We start from the raw sequence: 23442 nt of genomic DNA on the forward strand, positions 1-23442 counted from the left end.
ACTATGTTCGGCCGACGCTCACTCGCCTATATCGGCTGGGTGTTACCATCCGATACTCGCCCAGTCTTGGCCCAACGATATTTCACGATACTCGGCCGATACTTAAAGATCGGTTACCAATCTTGGCCCAGTATCGGGCCGATCTTCATTTTTTGTATGGAATAGGTTCATTATTCTGACTCGAGTATATATTAATACATAAAATCAATGATAACTAAGCAAGTTAAGGAAGTACGAGCACCAAGACAACTTTTGATAAAAGGCTTGATTTTTTTTTAATATGAAGTTTAAATATGTCTTAACAAATTCTGAAAATTTGAAGGAGATTGCCCGATTATTTAAATAAATAATTAACTTTAAAGTTGAGCAATTTAACATTGGTCTTATGGGGTAACCTCCAAACATTGATACATTTCTGTATTTTTCTCGTAAAACTGTCGGTGAATATTTTTAAAAAACTTATGGATGAAAGTAAATATATTAGTGATAAATTTAATTCAAAAAAATTAACACTTGCCCGACTAATTAAAGTGTATTAATTAAAAGAAAAATAAATCCCGCCATTAGCCAATGTTAAATGTATATCTATATATTGAGAAAAATCATATGGTTACTGCTTTCCCCTTACCGCGCTAGAGTGGATACCTATCCCCACCCCGCCTAGCGCTCGTACTTCCTTAATTTAAAATTTCTGCAGGAAAATTTTGTCATCGTATTGCATTAACTATTTCGCATGGAGAAATATATATGTCAAAAATATATGTCGCATATATAATATATATGCCGCATATATTTACGCAAAAAAATATATGCCAACATATATGTATAGAGATACATGCCAAAATATATGTAAACATATATAAACATTGATGTAGGCATACACGGAAATAGTATATTACACACCTAGGGAAGTAAAGTAAGAAATGTCTCAGATCACATGTAATTGTTGGCCGAGGCGAAGCCGAGGTCAACAAACATGTGATCTGAGGCTTTCTTATTTACTTCCCAAGGAGTGTATACTATTTTTTTTGTCCGACGAAGGCGGAAAGCGGCAACTTAGTTTAGCGCAGCGGGACGAAAGTTGCCACTTTCCGCCCGGAGGGCAAAAAAAAAAATTTCGTTCTGGTAACCTAACTGTAGAGTTACCACAACTATACACAGTTTACTATTCGTTGTAGAGTTACAGTAACATAATGTTATTTAGTTCTGATAACGCAATGTTGTTGAGCTCTCAGAGCTCTACGGGATTGTTCTCAGAGCCAAACGGTATAGTTGGGAGCGCCCTACGTTGCGCAGTTATTATTTCACAACCTTTTAAAATGACAAACAGAATTATTTTGTTACTCATCCATATTATTAAAAATATATGAGGACAATTAAGTTTCCAGTTTATTTATTTAAGGAAATAGGTTTTTTTTTTTTGTCAAATTGAATTTCGTTAGAACAATTTTGTATTTGTGGTTTTTCAAGGTTCATTTGCAGTGACTGTTAATTAAATTTATTAGCTGAATATATTGTGATAAGTAATAAGTTATCGGAATACATTTAAAAGACCCCATTTAACACAAAATAAAATTTGTTTTCGTTTATTTATCTTTTCTTGTGCATATACGGTAGTGATTTTATGTCCAATATTTATGAATATAATCATGAAAATAAGATAATTTTATGACGACCATATTTTTATTTTACAAATAATTTTTATTTGTAATATAAGTTCTATTATTATTTTATTTCTATTATAATACTATTCTTATTTGTCATATACAATTATTGTTGGCAATATAAATTCGTTCGGTCGCATTTATTTATTAAATTATCAATGCTAAATCGTAAAAAAAATTATTAATCAGACTGCCAAAAATTTGTTATAGTCTCAGAACGATCCTGTAGAGTTGTGAGAGGTAAATAACGTTTAGCTCTCAGAGCTCAACGATGTAGAGTTGCAGGAGCCAAACGGTATTGTTACCATAAGAAAACGTTAACCTACTGGAACTTTTCACAACTAACTAACTACTATAGAGTTCCTCTAGCAAAATTTTTTTCTCCGTGTATGTCTAGATATACATGTAAGCATATATACAAAAATATATGTAGACATATATGTAAGCATACACTGAAAAAAAAATTTTTTTACTTAAACCAAGAAGGTGAAATTTTTCAAAATTATTTTCTTGATTTAAGTTAAATTTGTTTCTGTGTATATCTAGACATATACATTGCATTTATATGCGCGCATATATGTTAATATAACATATATATTAGCATATGTATTTATATATGCGAGCGTATATGTAGACATATATTCTATTATCTATTGCGAAATATAAGTTTGCATATATTTAGCGCAAAAAAATATATGTAAAAATATCTACTCGCATATATTTTTCCATGCGGAAAAAATGTATACAAAAGAGTTTTCTAAAGAGAGAGTAAAATATTTCGGTAATTCAAAATTTACATTGCTGATTTTGCTTGCCAGTCTTTCAGAGCGTCTAGCTTCATCTTCAATAAATAGTTCTCTAAGATAACTAGGCTTTTCTATTTGTAATAATTGATAAAAATAAGTAGCTAAATAATATAGACGTCTAGATTTTATAGATAACCAATTTAATTCACGTCTATAATGTTTATTGACATAACGCACCAAAAAGATGAATCTAAAATAAATTTGTAATACTTCTTAAGATTTTATTACTGAATATTTGATTTTTTTTTATTACCTAGCAACCTGCCGCCAATTTCCCCGCGGATAAATCTCCGGAAAAGCTATTTCCCGGGTAATACCGAGTCTTTCCTAGAGATAGAAAAGAGTAAATGTAAAAAGAGCGGGTAGATGCCTTCTTGAAGCATCTCCATCCAACTGTTTGCAAACACTCTTCAAATAGGCATTTCGTTTAATTCAGATAATTTATCTCTGTTTTACTTTCATCACTAGAAACTGCACGGGAAAAAATTTCTGGGAAAATTTACGATACAACTATTGTAAAGCTGGACTATACTTTTATTACTATTAATTGTCAAATATTTTAGAAGAAAAAATACTATTTATTCATGAAAAAATACGATATTACTATTGTAAAAAGTAAGAGATGAAAATTTCCAGTGCTACCTCTGTATCTTTCCAATAGAACTATAGCAAATTTTACAGTAGTTGAATTGGAATGTTTCTCAATTAGTGTGAGTGATGGCCGTGCACAGCGCTAGACTCCGAGTTTATGTAAATGTTAAAGGACATGGGTCTTAGTTTACCTCGGATAGCGTAGAGGGAGAGTCTCTGGCTGCCAACACAGAGTTCTGGGTTCGATTCCCAGATAGCACGAAGATGTCGGTTTCTTTTTTCGATTACTGTACAGGTACCAATTAGTCCAACCTTCTATCTCTCTCCCTCCCTATTATTTCTTTTAAAAAAACCAACTGTGAATTTTTACAATAGTTGAATTGTAAAGTTCACAAACACATATTGTATAATTTGCTCTATAGTATTCGACTTTTTAAGACTCTTGCTAGTCTTATTTGTTGGATAAAATTTACAATAGTAGATCGTAAAAATTACTAAATGAGAAGTATAGTCCACGGTTACTATTTTATTTAGTAAAAATTACAATAGTAAAATAGTAAAAACTCCTTCAATTTTCTTTCCGTGTGCTGTATCGTTAAATTAAATTTATACAATATAATATAATTGTATTAAGTAATAATCTTCATTTCCAACATAACAGGTTATTAAACCTCACGCGTTATTTATTTATCGATTATATTATGTAGATTATTGGATATAACAATAAATAATAATGTGTAAATCTTTTTGTTGACAGATCCTTGACATTAAATCATCAGAGATCTCGGTTGATGAACGATTAATCATGGCTACCAATTTATGGTAAGGATATTTTGGTGTTTCAGTGTGCTGGTATGATTAAAGAGATTGTGCTGGTGAGATTGCGGGCGAAGAAGCTAGGCGTGTAGTTTTATGTTAGTTTTAGTTTTAGTTAACTTGAGAGGAAGACAAGGTTGGAAATGCTCCAACGTCTTGGGCTCGCTAGACAAAGTAGACAAAGTAAATTTGCTGAGCCGTAAGCATGTAATACCCTTTCGCATATGTGGGTGAACAAGATATAATGCATCTCAGCGTGGTGTCGTGTGTGTAAACGATGTCACGGCAATTTAATCGTCTACCGACAGTTTCTTTCATCATAAAATTTTATCCCTGTACTCTGAAATAATCTCTTATGTATATAGATATTCTTCTTCAAGTTATACTACAACTAAACTACTATTATATTATATTATGTATTATCTAGCATACATACTTATATATTTCTATCAACGCTCGTACTCTCATTCGTAAAACAGTTTTTACTCCCCTCCTATATATAGTTTTGTTGTTTATTTTATGACAGTTATAGCTTCGCACTTGATCTCCTAATTGGATTTGGAGATAAAATGAAGCACTTGAATGTCTCGTTAGTAACAATATGAAAGTTATAGTGGTTTCACTTCATTAAACTTTTTCAAAATACTTTTATTATTATTATTATTATTATTATTATTATTATTATTATTATTATTATTATTATTATAATAATTTAGCTATTGAGAAGCTATTTTAACAAGCATTTAATTAGCAAAATTCCTTCACTGACTCGGGTAAAAAGCTCCGATCGTTGTCTGAAAAAAAGATTGAGAACTAATTTTTTTGCAGTATTTCAATGGTTTTAATTTACCGCCAGTTTTTTTAATAAATTCAATCGTGGGACTTTATTTTTAATTCTGAAGGATAATAATCATGATTTTTCAGAATATTGAATGCTTATTGATAGAAAAAAATTTTTTTTTACTTTAAAAACGCGAAATAAAGCTTTAAAAATTTTTAAATGAATGCACGGAAAAAAGAAAACTCGAAAAATTACAGTATATAATGCAACCTGGCGCTTCGTGATGAAAACTGGAAAAATTACAGTATCAAATGTAATTATTACAGATTTTATAAGAATTACATTGTAGAATGTAATATTTACATTGAAAGCTCTGAATATTAAATTAAAAAATTGAATTTAGAAAAATGTTATTTTAAACTGTAATTTTTCTAGTTTTGATTACGACGGGACCGATTTTATATTTTATACTGTCATTTTTCGAGTTTTCTTTTTTCCGTGTGGTCAGCAACATTGCGGCAATTTTACATAATGACCGGCTGCTTAGAAAAAATCAATTTCTTACACAGAAAAAAAAATTAACTTGAATCAAGTAAATAATTTACGCTAAAAAGCTCAAAAAAATTTTTTTTAATTAAAGTTTTTCATATTCTTCAAAAAAAAAAAAAAAAAAAATAGATACTCTAAAATTAATGTCTAAAAATAAATTTTAATGAAAAATAAAACGATCTATTGTTTTTTACTTTCAAATTGAAAATTTTATTTTCTTAATTTATATTTATAGTAAAAAAAAATTGAAGTAAGTTAATTTTTTAATAAAAAGAAAAATGACCCGCATTTAATAAATAACTACACAGAAAAAAAAATAACTTGAATCAAGTAAATAATTTTGAAAAATTTTATCTTCTTAATTTGAGCAGAAAAATTCTTAGACTGAGAAATTTTTCTTGGTTTAAGAAAATTTTATTTGATTCAAGAATTTTCCGTCTTGATCCAAAACAATTAAACTCTTCAATATTATTTTCTTGATTCAAGAATTTTTGTCTTGATTCAAGTTAATTTTTTTTTATGTGTACACAGAAAAAAAAGTACTACTCTTTAGAAAATTTTCTTGTCACAAGAATATATATTCTTGATAATTTTCAAGAATATATTTTCTTGTCTTAAGAATTGATCGAATTAATTGAATTATTTTTTGTTTAATTCAAGTGAACCTATTCGTTTGTTAATCTATCAAAATTAATGCCAACATTTTATTATCATGATAGATATTGCACGACTCATGATGCGAAGCATCAGAGAGTGCTTTACGATCGAAAAATTTTTTTCGCCTCATTTTGGCGGCTATTTTTATTATTATAGCCTTGTTAGTTCACAGAATCAAGATATTTTGCATACTATTGTCGAGATAATTTAATGGAGATTAATTTCATACTTTTTAAAAATTGATTTACTGCAATAGAATTGGAAAAAAACACCAAAATAGGTCAAAAAATTTTCCTGTCCGTCATGTGTGAAACCCGGAAACACTGTAACTTGTGAAAAAATCCATTATTTGAGTTAAATTTTTTTTTTTTTTAAATTCTAATCGACGATTGTAGGTCACTGAATGCGAATGATTAATTAATTCAGTGTCGTTTAATTCAATTAATAAAAACGAAAACTAAAAGACTGTATATCAATATATATCTATGTAAAATTAATATGGATGGTGATATATCTATATCTATAGATATTATGTACATTTTATTCCACCAGGGGCGCTTGTGCAGTACATTCCTACTACAGCTGTTTTGTCGGCAATTAATTTTGAACGACTTAAGTTTTTTTTTTTTTTTTTTTTTATATTTCATAATTAAATGAACATTATGAGTCGTGCACTTTTGGATTTTCCAAACTTTTTCTTTTTATTTTGCACGACTCATGTGTTTTTTTTTCGTTATTTATTGACAAATAATTGGATAGCTATTTTTTTCAATTAAAAAAATGAATACTATTAAAATAAAACGACTTAAGTTTTTTTTTTTTTTTTTTTCATAATTAAATGAGCATTATGAGTCGTGCACTTTTGGATTTTCCAAACTTTTGATATTCTTTTGTCAAAAATCCAAAATTTATTTTAAACAATTCTTGAGCCAAGAAATTTTTTTCTGGACAAAAAAATTTTTTTTTAGGGTAGTTATAAATACTACGCTGACAGTAATAAATTTTATCTGAAAAATAATACATAAATTTAGGATAAATAATTAAGAAATAATTTTAAATGCGCTGCGTCGGCAAAACGTCAGTTTTTATATCAATTTCAGTAAATCAAAAAAAAAAAAAAATGAGATATTAATTGAATTATTTAAAAGCTATAAATTTATAAAAAGCTTATTGGAAAAATTTATCTGTCTATTTCTTAATTAAATTTATTTTATATAACCGTAATTGACCTGGGAGCAATCGGGCCTCGTTAATTATGAGAATAAAGCAGTCGACAGGTTGAATTTTGTTTATAAAAAAAGGAAATAAGTCAGAACGTAAATCGAGGGCGATTGAACTTATACCAAGAGCAAGAGCAAGAGAAAGAGATCCGGTGGGTTGTCAGCTATAAATAATCCCGTAAGAGTCTGTCAGCTTCTCCCTAACTTCAATAATTCACCGAAGTATAAAGCACCCTCGGCAATTGTGAGCTGATAATTATGATAAAAGTCTCAATTTAGTTTTTACCCTCTTTCCAGACAAATCCGGGAGTATCCAGCATCCAACATCCAACTGCGCAAGGTGACCAGCTGATACGCTACCGACAGTTACATTTGTCTCGACAAAACGCCGCTTTTCTTGTACAGTAATTACATTGATACTAAAGACAACAATCAGACTGGAACGTATCTGGAAAAACATATCGTTTAAATCTTCTGGCAAACAAAGTGGCTAGAAGCGTAAGTCCGTTAGCCAACCAGGTGTGCTCCAGGTTGGAGTCACAGGTGTCAAAAGAGACACTTGTATCGAGGCGCATGCCTTACCTCGGGCCTGAAATGACAACCCGGCTGTCCGCCATGTTTTACACGGTCGAGGTCGGGGACACCAAGTTTACTATCCTCAAGCGGTACCAAAATCTCAAGCCCATTGGCTCTGGGGCTCAAGGAATCGTTTGGTAAGATTTTTTATAATATTAAAATTAACAGACACTTTTTTCAAATTTTTTTTAACAAAAATTTGTTCCAAAAAATTATTTTTAAAAAATTGCATTTTTTATTTCTACAGGACAATTTTTTTTTTTCATAATTTATTTGGGACAAAAATCTGTTAAATTTATTTTCAATTTTTTTTTATTTTTTCTACACAGCTAAAATTTTTTTGGAAAAAAATGAGCAATGGTGTAATAGAAAATTAATTTAATGAAAATTTTATTTTTGAGCTGAAGAAATAAAAATTTTTCTCTACGTAATATTTTTTGATTTAGGAAAAATAATTTTTTATAGACAACTTAAGAATTTTTGTCAAAAATTAAACAATTTAGAAAAATTTTTTTCAATAAGAAAATTTTTGTGAAAAAAATTATTTTTAAGTTTTTTTTAATTTCTACATGAAATTTTTTTTGTCATAATTTATTTGGGACAAAAATCTGTTAAATTCATTTTCAGTTTTTTTTTTTTTTTCTACTTAGAAAAAATTTATTTGGAAAAAAATGAGCAATGGTGTAATAAGAAATTAATTTAATGAAAATTTTATTTTTTAGCTGAAGAAATAAAAATTTTTCTTTAATTATTTTTTTTGGTAAAAAAAAATTTTTTTGATTTAGAAAAAAATAATTTTTTATAGACAACTTAAGAATTTTTGTCAAAAATTATAAAAATTAAACAATTTCTCAAATTTAGAAAAATTTTTTTCAATAAGAAAATTATTTTTTCAGGTAAAAAATAAAATTTTTAAGAAATTAATTTTTTATTACAAAAAAAATCTCATATTTAAAAGCTCTAAAAAATTATAAATGCAATTTTTAAAAATAAATTTCTAGACTTAATTTATTTTTTAAGAATAATAAAGTTTTCAAGTGTGCTACTTTAAGTGTCATTTTTTTTCTTCATTTTTATAATAAATAGATATTGATAAAATGTCAACAAAGTGACGTTATTATTTTAATTTAATATTATAAAAATTATTTATATTATTATTCTTCACACTCTGCCCTTAGAGTATCTTCTGACATTTTATTTTTTTTATTCCAGTGCCGCCTACGACACGGTCACGCAGCAAAATGTTGCTATTAAGAAACTGTCAAGGCCCTTTCAGAACGTGACACACGCCAAAAGAGCATACAGGGAATTTAAACTTATGAAACTTGTCAATCATAAAAATGTAACTACATTGTTTTTATTTATATTCATATTATATACTTCATTTAATTATTCATCACTATCTTAATTCACTGTACACTGTACACGGCAGTCGCTTATGTTACATATAACCCAAAACTGTCAGAACTAGGGTCCGTTCTCATTTTACTTTTCACTTAATGTGAGTGACTTATTAAAGTCACGAATAATTAAATATTAAATATTATTAATTTGACAGAAAAATTTTTAACAATTTAGAGGATTAATTTTTTTAAATTATGACTATTGTGTAATAATAGGTAACAATGAAGTAATAAAAAGAAGAAATGACAGCTGATAATTTTTTTGAATTTTTAAAATCATTTTTTTTTATAAGTAAAAAAAATTATCAACTCTTTTAATACTAAAGATAGCCGACGTTTTAATTTTTTTTGATTAATTAAATTAGAATGAATAAATATTTTTGTAAAAATTGAACTTACAATTTTTGAAGTTTTTCACAAATGAAAATTTTTTAAAAAATTTTTTTTTGTAATAATTTTTTATAAAAATATAGTAAGCTGACATCCAAAAATTTTTAAGAATTTTTTTTATTGAAAAAATTATTACAAAAAAAAATTGATTTGTAAAAAATTTGAAAAACTGTGAGTGCAATTTTAAAAAAATATTTTTTAGTCCTAATTTAATAATTTAAAAAAAAATTAAAAACGCCGGGTAAATTATTATTATTTTTTTCATTTTTCAATTTAATTTTCATTTACCTATTTGGTAATTTCAATATAATAATAATTGTAATTACAATAATAATAATAATAATAATAATAATAATAATAATAATAATAATAATAATAATAATAATAATTATTATTATTATTATTATAATAATTATTATTATTATTAAAATGGTGAAAATTTTCAGATTATTGGTCTCTTGAATGCATTTACGCCGCAAAGGTCATTGGATGAATTTCAAGACGTTTACTTGGTAATGGAGCTGATGGACGCAAATCTGTGCCAAGTAATTCAAATGGATTTGGACCATGAGCGTATGTCCTATCTCCTTTATCAGATGCTCTGTGGCATTAAGCATCTCCATTCAGCCGGTATTATTCACAGAGTACGTGTCGCTATATTATGCATAACCACATATTTACTCAGTTCAGCCTACAGACTAAACTCTACACTAGATAGAGTTATACACACAGAGCTACCGGGTCTGCTTCTCATCCGCAGCGGTGGACTTTAGCATGTTTAAATATTTAATCCTCATGTGTGTTTTCCAGGATTTGAAGCCAAGCAATATAGTCGTTAAATCAGACTGCACACTGAAGATTCTAGACTTTGGTCTCGCGCGAACTGCTGGAACGACGTTCATGATGACACCCTATGTTGTCACGCGCTACTACCGAGCACCTGAGGTTATCCTGGGTATGGGTTACAAGGAGAATGTCGATATTTGGTCTGTCGGATGCATCATGGGTGAGATGATCCGCGGAGGAGTTCTTTTTCCTGGTACTGATCATATTGATCAGTGGAATAAAATTATTGGTAAGTTTAATTTTTTATCAGCTGTTTTTGATAAATTTTGCTAGCCGATTTTGAAAAAATTACATTTATAATTTTTTTTTTGAACAAATACATTTTTATAAAAACAATTCTATCTTTAAAAGTTCTAAATAATTATAAATGCGATTTTTTGAAAATAATTTTCTAGAAATAGTTTATTTTCCAAAAGAATTAAGTATTTAATTTCAGAAATCTAATAATTTTTTTAACAAATTAATTTTTACAAAAAAAAACAGTATTTTTAAAAAATTCTATCTTTAAAAGTTCTAAAAAATTATAAATGCAATTTTTTTTTTTAATAATTTTCTACAACTGGTTTATTTTTCAAAAAAAATTAAATATCTAATTTCAGTGTCATAAATATATGATACTGAAATTTAGAGAAATCTTATAATTTTTATAATTTTTTTAACAAATAAATTATCACAATAAAAAAAATTTATTAAAAAAAAATTTCATTTTTAAAAGTTCTAAAAAATTATAGATGTAATTTTTTAAAAATAATTTTCTAGAACTAGTGTATTTTTCAATAAAATTAAATATCTAATTTCAGTGTCATAAATATGTGATACTGAAATTTAGAGAAATCTGATAATTTTTATAATTTTTTTAACAAATAAATTATCACAGAAAAAAAAATGTATTTTAAAAAAATTCTGTCTTTAAAAGTTCTAAAAAATTATAAATGCAATTTATTAAAAAAAATTTTTCTACAACTAGTTTATTTTTCAAAAAAATTAAATGAGCATTCAATTCACTGTCGTTAAATTATTATTTATAAAAAACTAATATGTGACTGTGTATTTTTTTGTATATCTATCTATATACATCTTATTACAGTATTTTTTTTCCTCGCCTTAGAATTATGGCGCCATTAAACCATAGCAGAGTTTTCTGCTTTTTATATTTTATTTTAATCAATTTTATTGTAAAAAATGAGATTATGAGGCGTGCAATTTTAGATTTTCCAAACTTTTTTTACCATATAAATTTTCACATAAAATAATTTATCAAAAAATTCTATCTTTAAAAAATCTAAAAAAACTATAAATAAATTTTCTAAAACTAGTATATTTTTCAAGAAACGTCAAAAAATTTTCAAGTATCTCCTAATTTAAAAAATAAAATTAAAAAAATATGTACAACTTTCTAAATAAACATCTAAACTCTAACAATTTCCAGAGCAACTCGGGACGCCGGCTCAAGAATTCATGCAACGACTGCAGCCAACGGTGAGGAATTACGTAGAGAACAGGCCTCGATACCCAGGGTATCCTTTCGAGAGGCTATTCCCGGATATTCTGTTTCCCACGGACTCCTCGGAGCACAATAGACTGAAGGGTAAGTTGAAGTTGGGAATCAACTCAAGTACTATATGTTATCTCTTCCTCTCTCTCTTTCTATTTATATCTATTATAATACTCGCATTGGAGACTTGTTCCTCTGGTTCCTCTCCGCTCATATAAAGCACTGAAACTAGGAGCATATATCGAGTGGTTTGAAGCCAACTTTCCATTCCAGCTCCTTCCTAAAAACTCTTACTCTACTTACTCTCTCAACGAAATTTCCTGCATCATTTGTTTGCAGCGAGTCAAGCCAGGGACCTGCTCTCGCGCATGCTAGTCATCGATCCCGAACGTCGCATCTCGGTCGATGACGCTTTATTGCACAATTACATCAACGTCTGGTACGATGAGGGTGAGGTCAACGCTGTAAGTATTAACGACATGCAATCACTGATAATGAACAAGCATTAAAAGGACATTTAACACGGTAGATAGTCTGTACTCGACTATCTGCAGATCGTGTACTATGTACTATGTCCTATGTACACAGAAAAAAAAGTTCACTTGAGCCAGGAAAATTTTTTTCTTCCTAATTATTTTCTTGAGCGAAAAAAAATTTTTTTTTTGACACAAGAAATTTCACTTATTCCAACTAAATTAATTCTTTTGCTTTAAGAAATACGTATTTTGATCCAAAAAAATTTATTTAAGTCAAGAAAATCTTGTTGTTTTGAGAAAATTCAGCCTCTTGATCCAAAAAATTTAGTTCTTGATAGATGTAAATTTTCTTGTCTTGAGAAAATTTCTCTCTTGCTCCAAAAAATTAAATATAAAGATAGATAGTATATTACATACCTAGGCCAGTAAAATAAGAAAAGTCTCAGATCACATGTAATTGTTGGCCGAGGCGAAGCCGAGGTTGACAAACATGTGATCTGAGGCTTTCTTATTTACTGGCCAAGGTGTGTATACTATTTTTCTGCTCGACGTAGCCGGAATGTGGCAACTTTGTTTAGCGCAGCGGCCAGAAAGTTGCCACTTTCCGGCCAGAGGGCAGAAAAGTACATTTTGCTCTCCGGGCGGAAAGTGGCAACTTTCGTCCCGCTGCGCTAAACAAAGTTGCCGCTTTCCGACTTCGTCGCGCCCAAAAATAGTATACACTCCACGGGAAGTAAATAAGAAAGCCTCAGATCACATGTTTGCCAACCTCGGCTTCGCCTCGGCTGACAATTACATGTGATCTGAGACATTTCTACTTTACTTCCCTAGGTGTGTAATATACTATTTCATTAATATTTTTATTGATTAATATGTCTAATTGGAAGATCAAATAATATTGAATCATTTTTTTTTCATTCAATATGTATAATTGCACGATAAAATAATATAAAATGGGTATCAAATATTCAAGAGAAAAATTTTCTCCAGGTGAGAATAGTATATTACACACCTAGGGAAGTAAAGTAAGAAATGTCTCAGATCACATGTAATTGTCGGCCGAGGCGAAGCCGAGGTTGACAAACATGTGATTTGAGGCTTTCTTATTTACTTCCCGTGGAGTGTATACTATTTTTTTGTTCGACGAAGGCAGAAAGTGACACTTTCGTTTAGCGCAGCGGGCCGAAAGTTGACGCTTTCTGCCCGTCGAGCAAATAGTATATTACACACCTAGGGAAGTAAAGTAAGAAATGTCTCAGATCACCTGTAAACGGCGGCCGAGCCGAAGCCGAGGTTGACCAGGATATGATCTGAGGCTTGCTTATTTACTTTCCGTGGAGTGTATACTATTTTGCTCGACGAAGGCGGAAAGCGGCAACTTTGTTTAGCGCAGCGGGACGAAAGTTGCCACTTTCCGCCCGGAGGGCAAAATTTTTCTGCCCTCCAGGCGGAAAGTGGCAACTTTCGGCCCGCTGCGCTAAACGAAATTGCCGCTTTCCGCCTCTGTCGGACAGAAAAATAGTATACAAACCTATGGCAGGAAAATAATAAATATCTCAGACCACATATATGTCGACCTCGGCTTCGCCTCGGGCAACATATATGTGTTCTGAGACATTTCTCATTTTCTTGCCACAGGTGTGTAATATACTATTTTTCTCAGCTGAAATAGGTGGCGCTGCTTCCCTAAAGTATCTAAAAATCTTGATTCAAATAAATAGTACATTACACCCCTAGGGAAGTAAAGTAAGAAATGTCTCAGATCACATGTAATTGTTGGCCGAGGCGAAGCCGAGGTCAACAAACATGTGATCTGAGGCTTTCTTATTTACTTCCCGAGGAGTGTATACTATTTTTTTCCTCGACGGAGGCGTAAAGCGGCAACTTCGTTTAGCGTAGCGGGGCTAAAGTTGACGCTTTACGCCCGGAGGGGAAAAAAATTTATTGTATCAAATATTTATGATAATTTGAATTAAGAAAAAATGACTTCCACCAAGAATAGAATTTAAAGAAAAATTTTTTACTTCGGCCAACATAACTTCGGTTTTCCTTCAGGCACTCGAAAATTTTCATGAGCCAAGAATTTTGTTCTCGTCAAGAAATTTTTCTTTCTTTCTTGAGAAAAAAAAGTACTACACTTGAGAAAATTTTCTTGTCATAAGAATATATATTCTTGATAATTTTCAAGAATATATTTTCTTGTCTCAAGAATTAATCTAATTAATCAAATTACTTTTTATTTAATTCAAGTGAACTTATTAGTTTGTTAATCTATCAAAATTAATATTTTATTACCATGATAGATATTGATATTCTTTTGTCAAAGAACCAAAATTTATTTTAAACGATTCTTGAGCCAAGAAATTTTTTTCTGAACTAAAATTTTTTTTTTCTCAGTATACTGTACCTAGTATACACCGATAGAAGGATTTATTTGTACCAAAAATATTTGTTAATAGTTAACAAATCATTTATTAGAGACCACTTTATAGTATTCGACTGCCCAATTTCAAAACACAGTAACTAACATTTAAAAATTTTTCTGATTAAATAAAAGTTTGCCTACCAAATTGATGAAAAATTTGATTTATGAATAGAAAATACTTGAATATAAATATTTTTAAGAAAAAATACTTAAAATTAAGGTCAAAAAGTTATAAAAAATACAGCAATATTAAAAAAAAATTAGGTATAAAAATTTTGCAGTTACTGTGTTTTAAAATTGGACAACCGTTTTAAACAAATATTTCTTAGTATTTAAAATGATTTGTTTGTATTTAATAAATCTGATATTAATTTATTAAATATTAATAAATCTTTTTAAATACTAAGATAAAGTACCCAGTAGTTGAACAGGTTTCAAAGTAAAATTTATTTGACCCTACTTTTAATATATAAAGATGAAAATTATTAGTTCAAATTAGTGATTTTTATGAAAATGTAAACAATTTTGAATTGATTGAAGCGCAAAATAATGCAGATAATTAATTATTTATATTTTGACAACGTTTTTAAAATAGACTATGAAAGGAGTAGTAGTTGAACAATCAATTCTGACAAGCTGCAGTAGTTGAACACTCTGGGAGCAGTAGTCGAACTAATAAAATATATGGCAATAGGCACACCAAAAATTTTCAACGTTTTATTGAAATATCAAAAGAAATATAACATATTATTGAATAATATTCAAAAATAATACTGTGAATATTTAATATGTTCATTTAAAAATGAGAAATATTTGTATTTAATTTTTTAATTACATTTTTTATGAATGACAAAGCAAATTTTCAATTATAAATTAAAAAAACTCAATTCAAAACGTTCAATAATTTTTAACTACACTAATTACACGCTTTATATTAGCTTCACTTGTATGTCAGTTTGTCAGTATGTCAGTATGTCAGTATGTAACTCTCCGTGGGTAATTTGCGCGCCTGAATATTTTTGATAATCAACAAATAATAGTTTAAAAAAACTAAAAAATCACGCTTTTATAAATAAACCAAACTAAAAAGTAAAAAATAAATAATAGTTTAAAAAAACTAAAAACACGCTTTTTATAGAAAACCAAACTAAAAAATAGAAAATAAATTTAAATTAAGAATAGTGTTAAAAATTTCAATAAATATAAATTAATAATAGTGTAAATAAAAAAATGTATTTTATTTTAAAAAAAGCGTGGGGTGCATGGTGTCAATAGTTATAAATATTTTATTGACAGATATGAGTAGAGTGATTATCATTTTGATAATATCTTAAAAAGCACCCCACGCTTTTTTTAAAATAAAATACATTTTTTTTATTTACACTATTATTAATTTATATTTATTGAAATTTTTAACACTATTCTTAATTTAAATTTATTTTCTATTTTTTAGTTTGGTTTTCTATAAAAAGCGTGTTTTTAGTTTTTTTAAACTATTATTTATTTTTAGTCATAAAACTTATTTAAATTGCAGTAATTAATACAAATCACAATGCTGATCACTAGTCTATAAACCTATTAAAGGTTACAGTGCTGTTAAAATTATACGGCCCCAGCCTGTTCAAGTTCTGGGTACCGCTTTGAAAATTCGGAGGTATAGTTGAACGCTAAAATTTAATATGAAAATTCTAGTTTATGTCTTTGCAAAAAATATATGTTATTTAGAAAAGACTATTTCATCAGATGGTACAACTTTTTTTTACTTAAAATGATGATATATCGTTTTTTTTACTGATTGTTTGGTTTACGATTTAGTACTTTTTTCATGAAAAAAATACCATCTATCGATGATTCTCGACATGTCAACTTTTAAATTAATAATAATATAATTGAAAAAACTTAGAGAAATCAGTTACTGTATCATTTAATAAAAATAATAATAATATGCTTATATTACTCATAATAAATTTACGGATTTTGTATTATAACAATTCGAAAAGTCTGTTCAAGTACTGGTCCCATTTTTATAAGTGTTCAAGTATTGGGTACTTTACCTTAAGAAATATTAATTAAGGAGTAAAAAATGGTCTCTAATAAATGATTTGTTAAATATTAACAAACATTTTTAACTATAAACAAATCCTACTATCAGTGTAGTATGTACATAAACAATACTACCATAAACCATTTACGGGGATTAATAACTGTAATTTTTAATTCCAGCCTGCACCGGGTCCTTACGACCACAGTGTCGATGAACGGGAGCACACAGTCGATCAGTGGAAGGAACTGATTTATCAGGAGGTAATGGAATACGAGACAAGTCACAATCCTGCGGCGACCGCCCAATCATCCGTGGATCCAGTTGCTGGCTCACGGTAGACATTGCACATTAGACAAAGGGATCATCTGTATCTACGTTTCCAATTTATTAATAAAAAAAACTGATTATTATTGATAATTGGTTTTTCAAACAACATCACCGCAACACAAATTTTACTCTACATACTACCACTAATTATTATTATTATTCAATATAAATTTATACACATTCAACTATTCCGCCCGCTCGATTAAAAAATCACGACTCGTCTTCACTTTCTTCTCATAAATTTTTTGACACTTAGTTTGTTGTACTTCACCTATTTATTTGTCAGTAGTATGTCTACAACATGGAATTCTATTGAATTATTACTTGATATATTTTGGACAGTGCTCGTTGATTATTTAAAAAAAAAAAAAACGCGAGTGAAGAAATTATTTAGAAGAAGGTGATTATTCAAGCGAGTCGATTTAAGACTAGACGTTTAGTTGATAATAATGTTTTTGAGCCCTTTACTTGTGTATCACAGGCTATTATTATTATTATATATATATATATAAATATATAAATAAATTAAAATGAAAAATAAAATAAAAAAATAATTAATTTAATAACGGGCGCAGAGATATGGACGTTTTAATTATAGTGTGTTTTGTGCTTAAGTGATAAATTTTATAATAATTTATTCCAACTGCCCTGACAATTACGTTCTTTAAAAGTGTACAGTCGCTACTGAGTTTTTATATTAATTCGAGGAATATTTTTATTATTATTGTTATTATGATTTATTTTTTTTATTTTATTTAAATCCTCTGTATCTTTTTTTTTTTTTTATTCAAAGTCTTGTTGTACATTTTACTGTCAGAGTATTGGTATGAATAATTGTATTTATTATTATTATTATTATTATTATTATTTTAATTTAAGTAGAATGAATTAATGTTATTAAAGTAAAATGATTTAGTGAGACCTTTAGTTTATTAAATTAATAAAGCGAGCAAGTACAGAGGCGTTATTATGGTAATAATAAAAATTTGATGGAAAAAAGTGTAATAATAATAATATTAATATTAAATTTTATTTTACCACGAAAATAGTTATGTGAATATATTGCTACAGTCCGATCCAAATAATCAAGCTTTTGTAATACTAATTATAATAATTATAAAATGAATAATAACAATAATAATAATGATAACTATTTAACATTAAGATATTATAATTGCTAATGTAATTGCATTGCACACGGTTAATAATTATTGCGTGTACTGAGTACGTTATGGGTATATATATAAATATAAATATAACTAATTATAATTATTGTAATAAATATAATACGACGCAGATAATTGAGAAAATTTGTGTCACGATCATAGAGCTCTACCAAAAATCTTTACGAATAATTGCGGCTTATTGAAGGCAATTTTTGACAGTACTCTCCATTTTTTGATATTAAAAAAAAATTTTATTCAAATTTTGACGTAATTTTTCAACTTTTGAATCCGCCATTTTGAATGGTCATTCCATCTCAAAATTTATTTATTTAATTGTGATTAATTATTAACAAATAATAATTTGAAATAATTTTTTTATTAATCTTTATCATAGTACAATTGTAATTACATCAAATTTTTTTAAATTACTCCTTTAATTTTTTTTTAATTTACATAATAAGTTTTAAGGTTATGAAGAAATAGCTACAAAAAGTTGAATTTTTAAAAAGTAGAGCGCGCTGTCAAACAATCGCTTTAAAACCCCGCATAATATAAATATAATAATTGACGCTTGCGTAAATTTTACCGCCAACGTCAATTAGATTATTGATTAATAGTTATGATTATAAAAAATAATTATAATTATAATTATAATGATTACTAGTAATAACGTTGGGCTATCCCTTGAGCTTGAGTTTTGAAACATTCCCTCACTCCATCGGACAGGGTATAATGGAATTTGTACTTGATGAAAATAATATAAATATAAATATTTATAAATGTATAAAAACAAATATTAAGTATATAAATATATATATACATATTATCGCTTTTGTAAAATTTTGATTAATCTCTGCTGAGACTACTTTAGCTTATCAATAATATTTATAAAGATTTTTGGAGCCCGTGCTCTGCAGTTTGATAAGTGATAATGTCAGAGACCGGAGGATTTATTAAGAAGTATATATAAAAAAATAAATACACAAACATTTATTATTATACATGAAAATAATAAACAATAAACAATTGTAAGGGTAATTTTTGGAGGATATTTGCGAGCCGGCGTATTTTTATTTATTAATTAATAGTTAATAATTAATAATAAATGACCCACAGCCCACAATTGTGGAAGAATATGTCCATGTTGCTAAATTAGATCGGTAGTTTCGCGGATAGTTATGTAGCGGTAATTAAATTTGTTTCAGTTAATTTAAAATAATAATAATAATAATAATAATAGTAATGTATAAATGATTTATTATAAGCGAGTGGTTAATTAGAGAGTTGTATGTTAATGAATGAATGTAACAATGTGCAATGCATAAGTGAAATGAGGATTATCTTCAACGCTTTTTAGATTAGTTATTTAAGCCTTAGCCTTTTTCAATAAAAAAATAATTTTTGGTGGATTTTATCTACCAGGTAGGTTATTAAGATTGCATAAGTAATAATAAAATTAATAATAATAATAAAACAGTTTTTTAAGTGAAAGAAGAAATGATAAAAATTTTGTAACCATTATTATTATTGTTATTATTAACTTTGAATTTTCCACAAAATATTGTTGATAATAATAATAACAATAATAAGTAAAATAATAATTTATTATTATTATTTATTTATTAAATTTTTTTCCAAAAATTTTTAAGATTAGTTTTCTTCTTAATTAGAATAAATTTTTATGTCAAAAAAGAAATAATAATTTTTGGAGACAAACTTATTAACTGAATAACAATAATAATAATAATAATAATAATAATAATAATAATAATAATAATAAAACAATTTTTTAAGTCAAAGAAGAAATGAAAAGAAAAGATAAAATTTTTAACCATTATTATTGTTATTGTTATTATTAAGTTTGAATTTTCCACAAAGTATTGTTGATATTAATAATAACAACAATAAGCAAAAAAATAATTTATTATTATTTATTTATTAAGTTTATTTCAAAAAAAATATTTAATTAGTTTTCTTCTTAATTAGAATAAATTTTTATGTCGAAGAAGAAATAATAATTTTCGAAAAAAACTTACTAACTAATTAATAATAATAATAATAATAATAATAGTAATAATAAACAATTTTTAAGTCAAAAAAGAAATGATAAGAAAAGATAAAAAAATTTTTAATCATTATTATTATTATTGTTATTATTAAGTTTGAATTTTCCACAAAGTACTGTTGATAATAATAATAACAACAATAAGTAAAATAATAATTTATTATTATTATTTATTTATTGTTTATTTAAAAAAAAATATTTAATTAGTTTTCTTCTTAATTAGAATAAATTTTTATGTCGAAGAAGAAATAATAATTTTCGAAAAAAACTTACTAACTAATTAATAATAATAATAATAATAATAATAATAATAATAGTAATAATAAACAATTTTTAAGTCAAAAAAGAAATGATAAGAAAAGATAAAAAAATTTTTAATCATTATTATTATTATTGTTATTATTAAGTTTGAATTTTCCACAAAGTATTGTTGATATTAATAATAACAACAATAAGCAAAAAATAATTTATTATTATTTATTTATTAAGTTTATTTCAAAAAAATTATTTAATTAGTTTTCTTCTTAATTAGAATAAATTTTTATGTCAAAGAAGAAATAATAATTTTTGGAAATAAACTTACTAACTAATAAATAATAATAAAATTAACAGTAATAATAATAATAATAATAATAATAATGTTTATTTAAATGGAAGAAATGAAAGCTCTAAAAAAGCGTAAGCTTTGTATAGTTCTTTGTTCTTAACTATTCTTCGGGCATTAAAAAAGCCGGAATGATTGTTGTGTCGAGTATCGGGCGCTTATGACTATATTTTATTTTCTACCTTTTAATAATAATAATTTACTAATTATATGATTTTATTAAGTAACAATTATTATCATTGTAATACTCTCGTCCCTCTCGTAAGCGAGAGAGTCAGTATGTATGATATGCGATTGTAATTTGTATGAATTGTCTCTACTTGTCGAATGGATTAATCATTTTAAGGAAATAATAATAATAAACAATTAATAATAATAATAAATAAATAAATAAATAGATGTTTATGGTGACAAAAGTCCATTGCTCCGTAAACGTTAAAATGTGTGAATTTGTTTATTAAATAAATAAAACTTAAGTAGTTATTAGCGACGTGTAGCAGTAGATTAGTGATAATGATAATTAATTGAAATAATAAAATAAAATGTAGCTAATTAAATGGTAAAACATGTAGTAATTAGTTTTGGTAGTTAAATGCAGTGTAATCATTATTTATTATTATAATAGACTACAGTTGAATTGCTCGGTTGATTAATTGATTAATTGGGTTAATTGATTGATTGATTGATGATTATGTTACCTCTTCTGTAAATACATTACGATAATTATCATTATTGTGAGTAAGTTAAGAGGAACGAGAGAGAGTGAGAGAGGGATGGATAATTAAAATAAAAATAATAATTAATAAAACAGCAATGAATTACGGATTTAATCTCCAGTATAAAAATAAATTAATAATTATTAATTATTAATTAAAAATCAACTAGCCTAGAAGTTTAAAAGTATAAAGGTTTAAAAAAATAACCAAGCGCCCAATAAGGGTGTTTTAAAACGTCCTTAAATATTAACGTAATTGTCCGTGCTAATTATTTCGGTATTAAATAATTTAAATAATTTTTTTTTTATATGTATAAATATCGAAAGTTTATTAATATTAATATTTATATTAATATTAATGCTCTTGTGCAATACAATATATAAATATATATATATATAAAATATTTATAACTGTGAATATAAATTAATCTGAAGTTTTAATTGAAATTAATATAAAGAGAAGAATTAAAAGCTGATGGCCGACTGGATATAATTAATTTTTAAAATTGAATCTCAGTTTAATTCAACAGTGTGACTTTATTTTATTTATTATTAATTATTTATTTAGTAAATACCTTTTGACACATACTACGCCGGCAATTAATAATCCGTTTAGCAATGCTGAACCAATTGCTCAATAATGCTGTTGGTTTTAATTAATAAAGAATGGAAACAAATATTAATATGTATTCCATTTTCTTTCTTCTTTGCCTGTGTCCTTTAGATACATTATTAGTTTGTTTAGAATTATTATTATTATATTCAAATGTAGTGAGTAATAGTTAGTTAATATGGTATTAGATAATTGTTGAGATAGCTTTGATAAGTTTCTTCGGAGTTGCGCTCTGCATATTGATTAACCAGCCAAAGAACAACTGGAACAACGAGAAACTTTGATTGTAATTAAAGTTGTAGGGGATTATACTTACGATATTCTCAGGTAGGAACATTTATTGCTCTTCTTAGATTTATTATAAGTCGTAGTAAAAATAAGTTGAATTCTAATTACTATTTTGCTTTTTTTTGTTTTTATTGAAATTAGATTTTTCTTCATTAGAAAAAATTTTTATATCAAAGAAGAAATAATAATCTTTAGAACTCAAATTAATAAATAATAATAACTTGCAACCTTACAATCACTATGTGACATCCATGAGTTGTGAACTATAAATAAATAAAATTTTGCTTTATTAAATAGTGACTTTTATTAAATTGCACTGTACTTTCTTAAATATTGACGTTTTCAAAGATATAAGCTCATTCCGATGTTACACTCATCAAGAGCTTTCATTTGAGTACCCACATGCATTTTTGATATATTTTATATATTTATATATATAATATATATAAATATATAAAATATATGAAAAATTGATGTGGGTACTCAAATGAAAGCTCTTGATGAGTATAATGTCGGGATGAGCTTATATCTTTAAAAATGTCAATAGTTCACAAGATACAAGGTAATTTCTTAATTATGTTAAATTGCACTGTACTTTCTTAACTATTGACGTTTTTGAAGATATAAGCTCATCCCGGTTACACTTTTGATATATTTTTCATATATGCATATATATTACTATATATATAAATATATAAAATATATGAAAAATTGATGTGGGTACTCAAATAAAAGGTCTTGATAAGTGTAATGTCGGGATGAGCTTAGATATTTTAAAATGTCAATAGTTCACAAGATAATTGTTAAAATGCCCTGTACTTTCTTAACTATTGACATTTACAAAGATATAAGCTCATTCCGATGTTACACTCATCAAGAGCTTTCATTTGAGTACCATCATGCATTTTGATATATTTTTAATATA

At 26.9% G+C, this 23442-nt stretch overlaps 1 protein-coding gene across 2 annotated transcripts in view; it reads left to right on the plus strand.

The window, feature by feature from the left end:
* The window catches only part of LOC123272985 (stress-activated protein kinase JNK), a 69465-nt gene extending 49995 nt beyond the window's left edge, over positions 1-19470 (plus strand). For both annotated transcript variants that reach the window (XM_044740053.1, XM_044740054.1), the window contains exons 3-10: positions 3819-3883; positions 7382-7797; positions 8873-9002; positions 9900-10097; positions 10264-10528; positions 11729-11887; positions 12134-12258; positions 16919-19470. In XM_044740053.1, the coding sequence (XP_044595988.1) occupies positions 7658-7797; positions 8873-9002; positions 9900-10097; positions 10264-10528; positions 11729-11887; positions 12134-12258; positions 16919-17077 (1176 nt within the window). In that variant the 5' untranslated portion in view covers positions 3819-3883; positions 7382-7657 and the 3' untranslated portion in view covers positions 17078-19470. The remainder of the gene's footprint in view (positions 1-3818; positions 3884-7381; positions 7798-8872; positions 9003-9899; positions 10098-10263; positions 10529-11728; positions 11888-12133; positions 12259-16918) is intronic.
* The last annotated feature ends 3972 nt before the right edge of the window (positions 19471-23442 follow it).

This window comes from Cotesia glomerata, linkage group LG10 (genome assembly GCF_020080835.1).
Source record: "Cotesia glomerata isolate CgM1 linkage group LG10, MPM_Cglom_v2.3, whole genome shotgun sequence".
In the NCBI taxonomy this organism is placed as follows: domain Eukaryota; kingdom Metazoa; phylum Arthropoda; class Insecta; order Hymenoptera; family Braconidae; genus Cotesia; species Cotesia glomerata.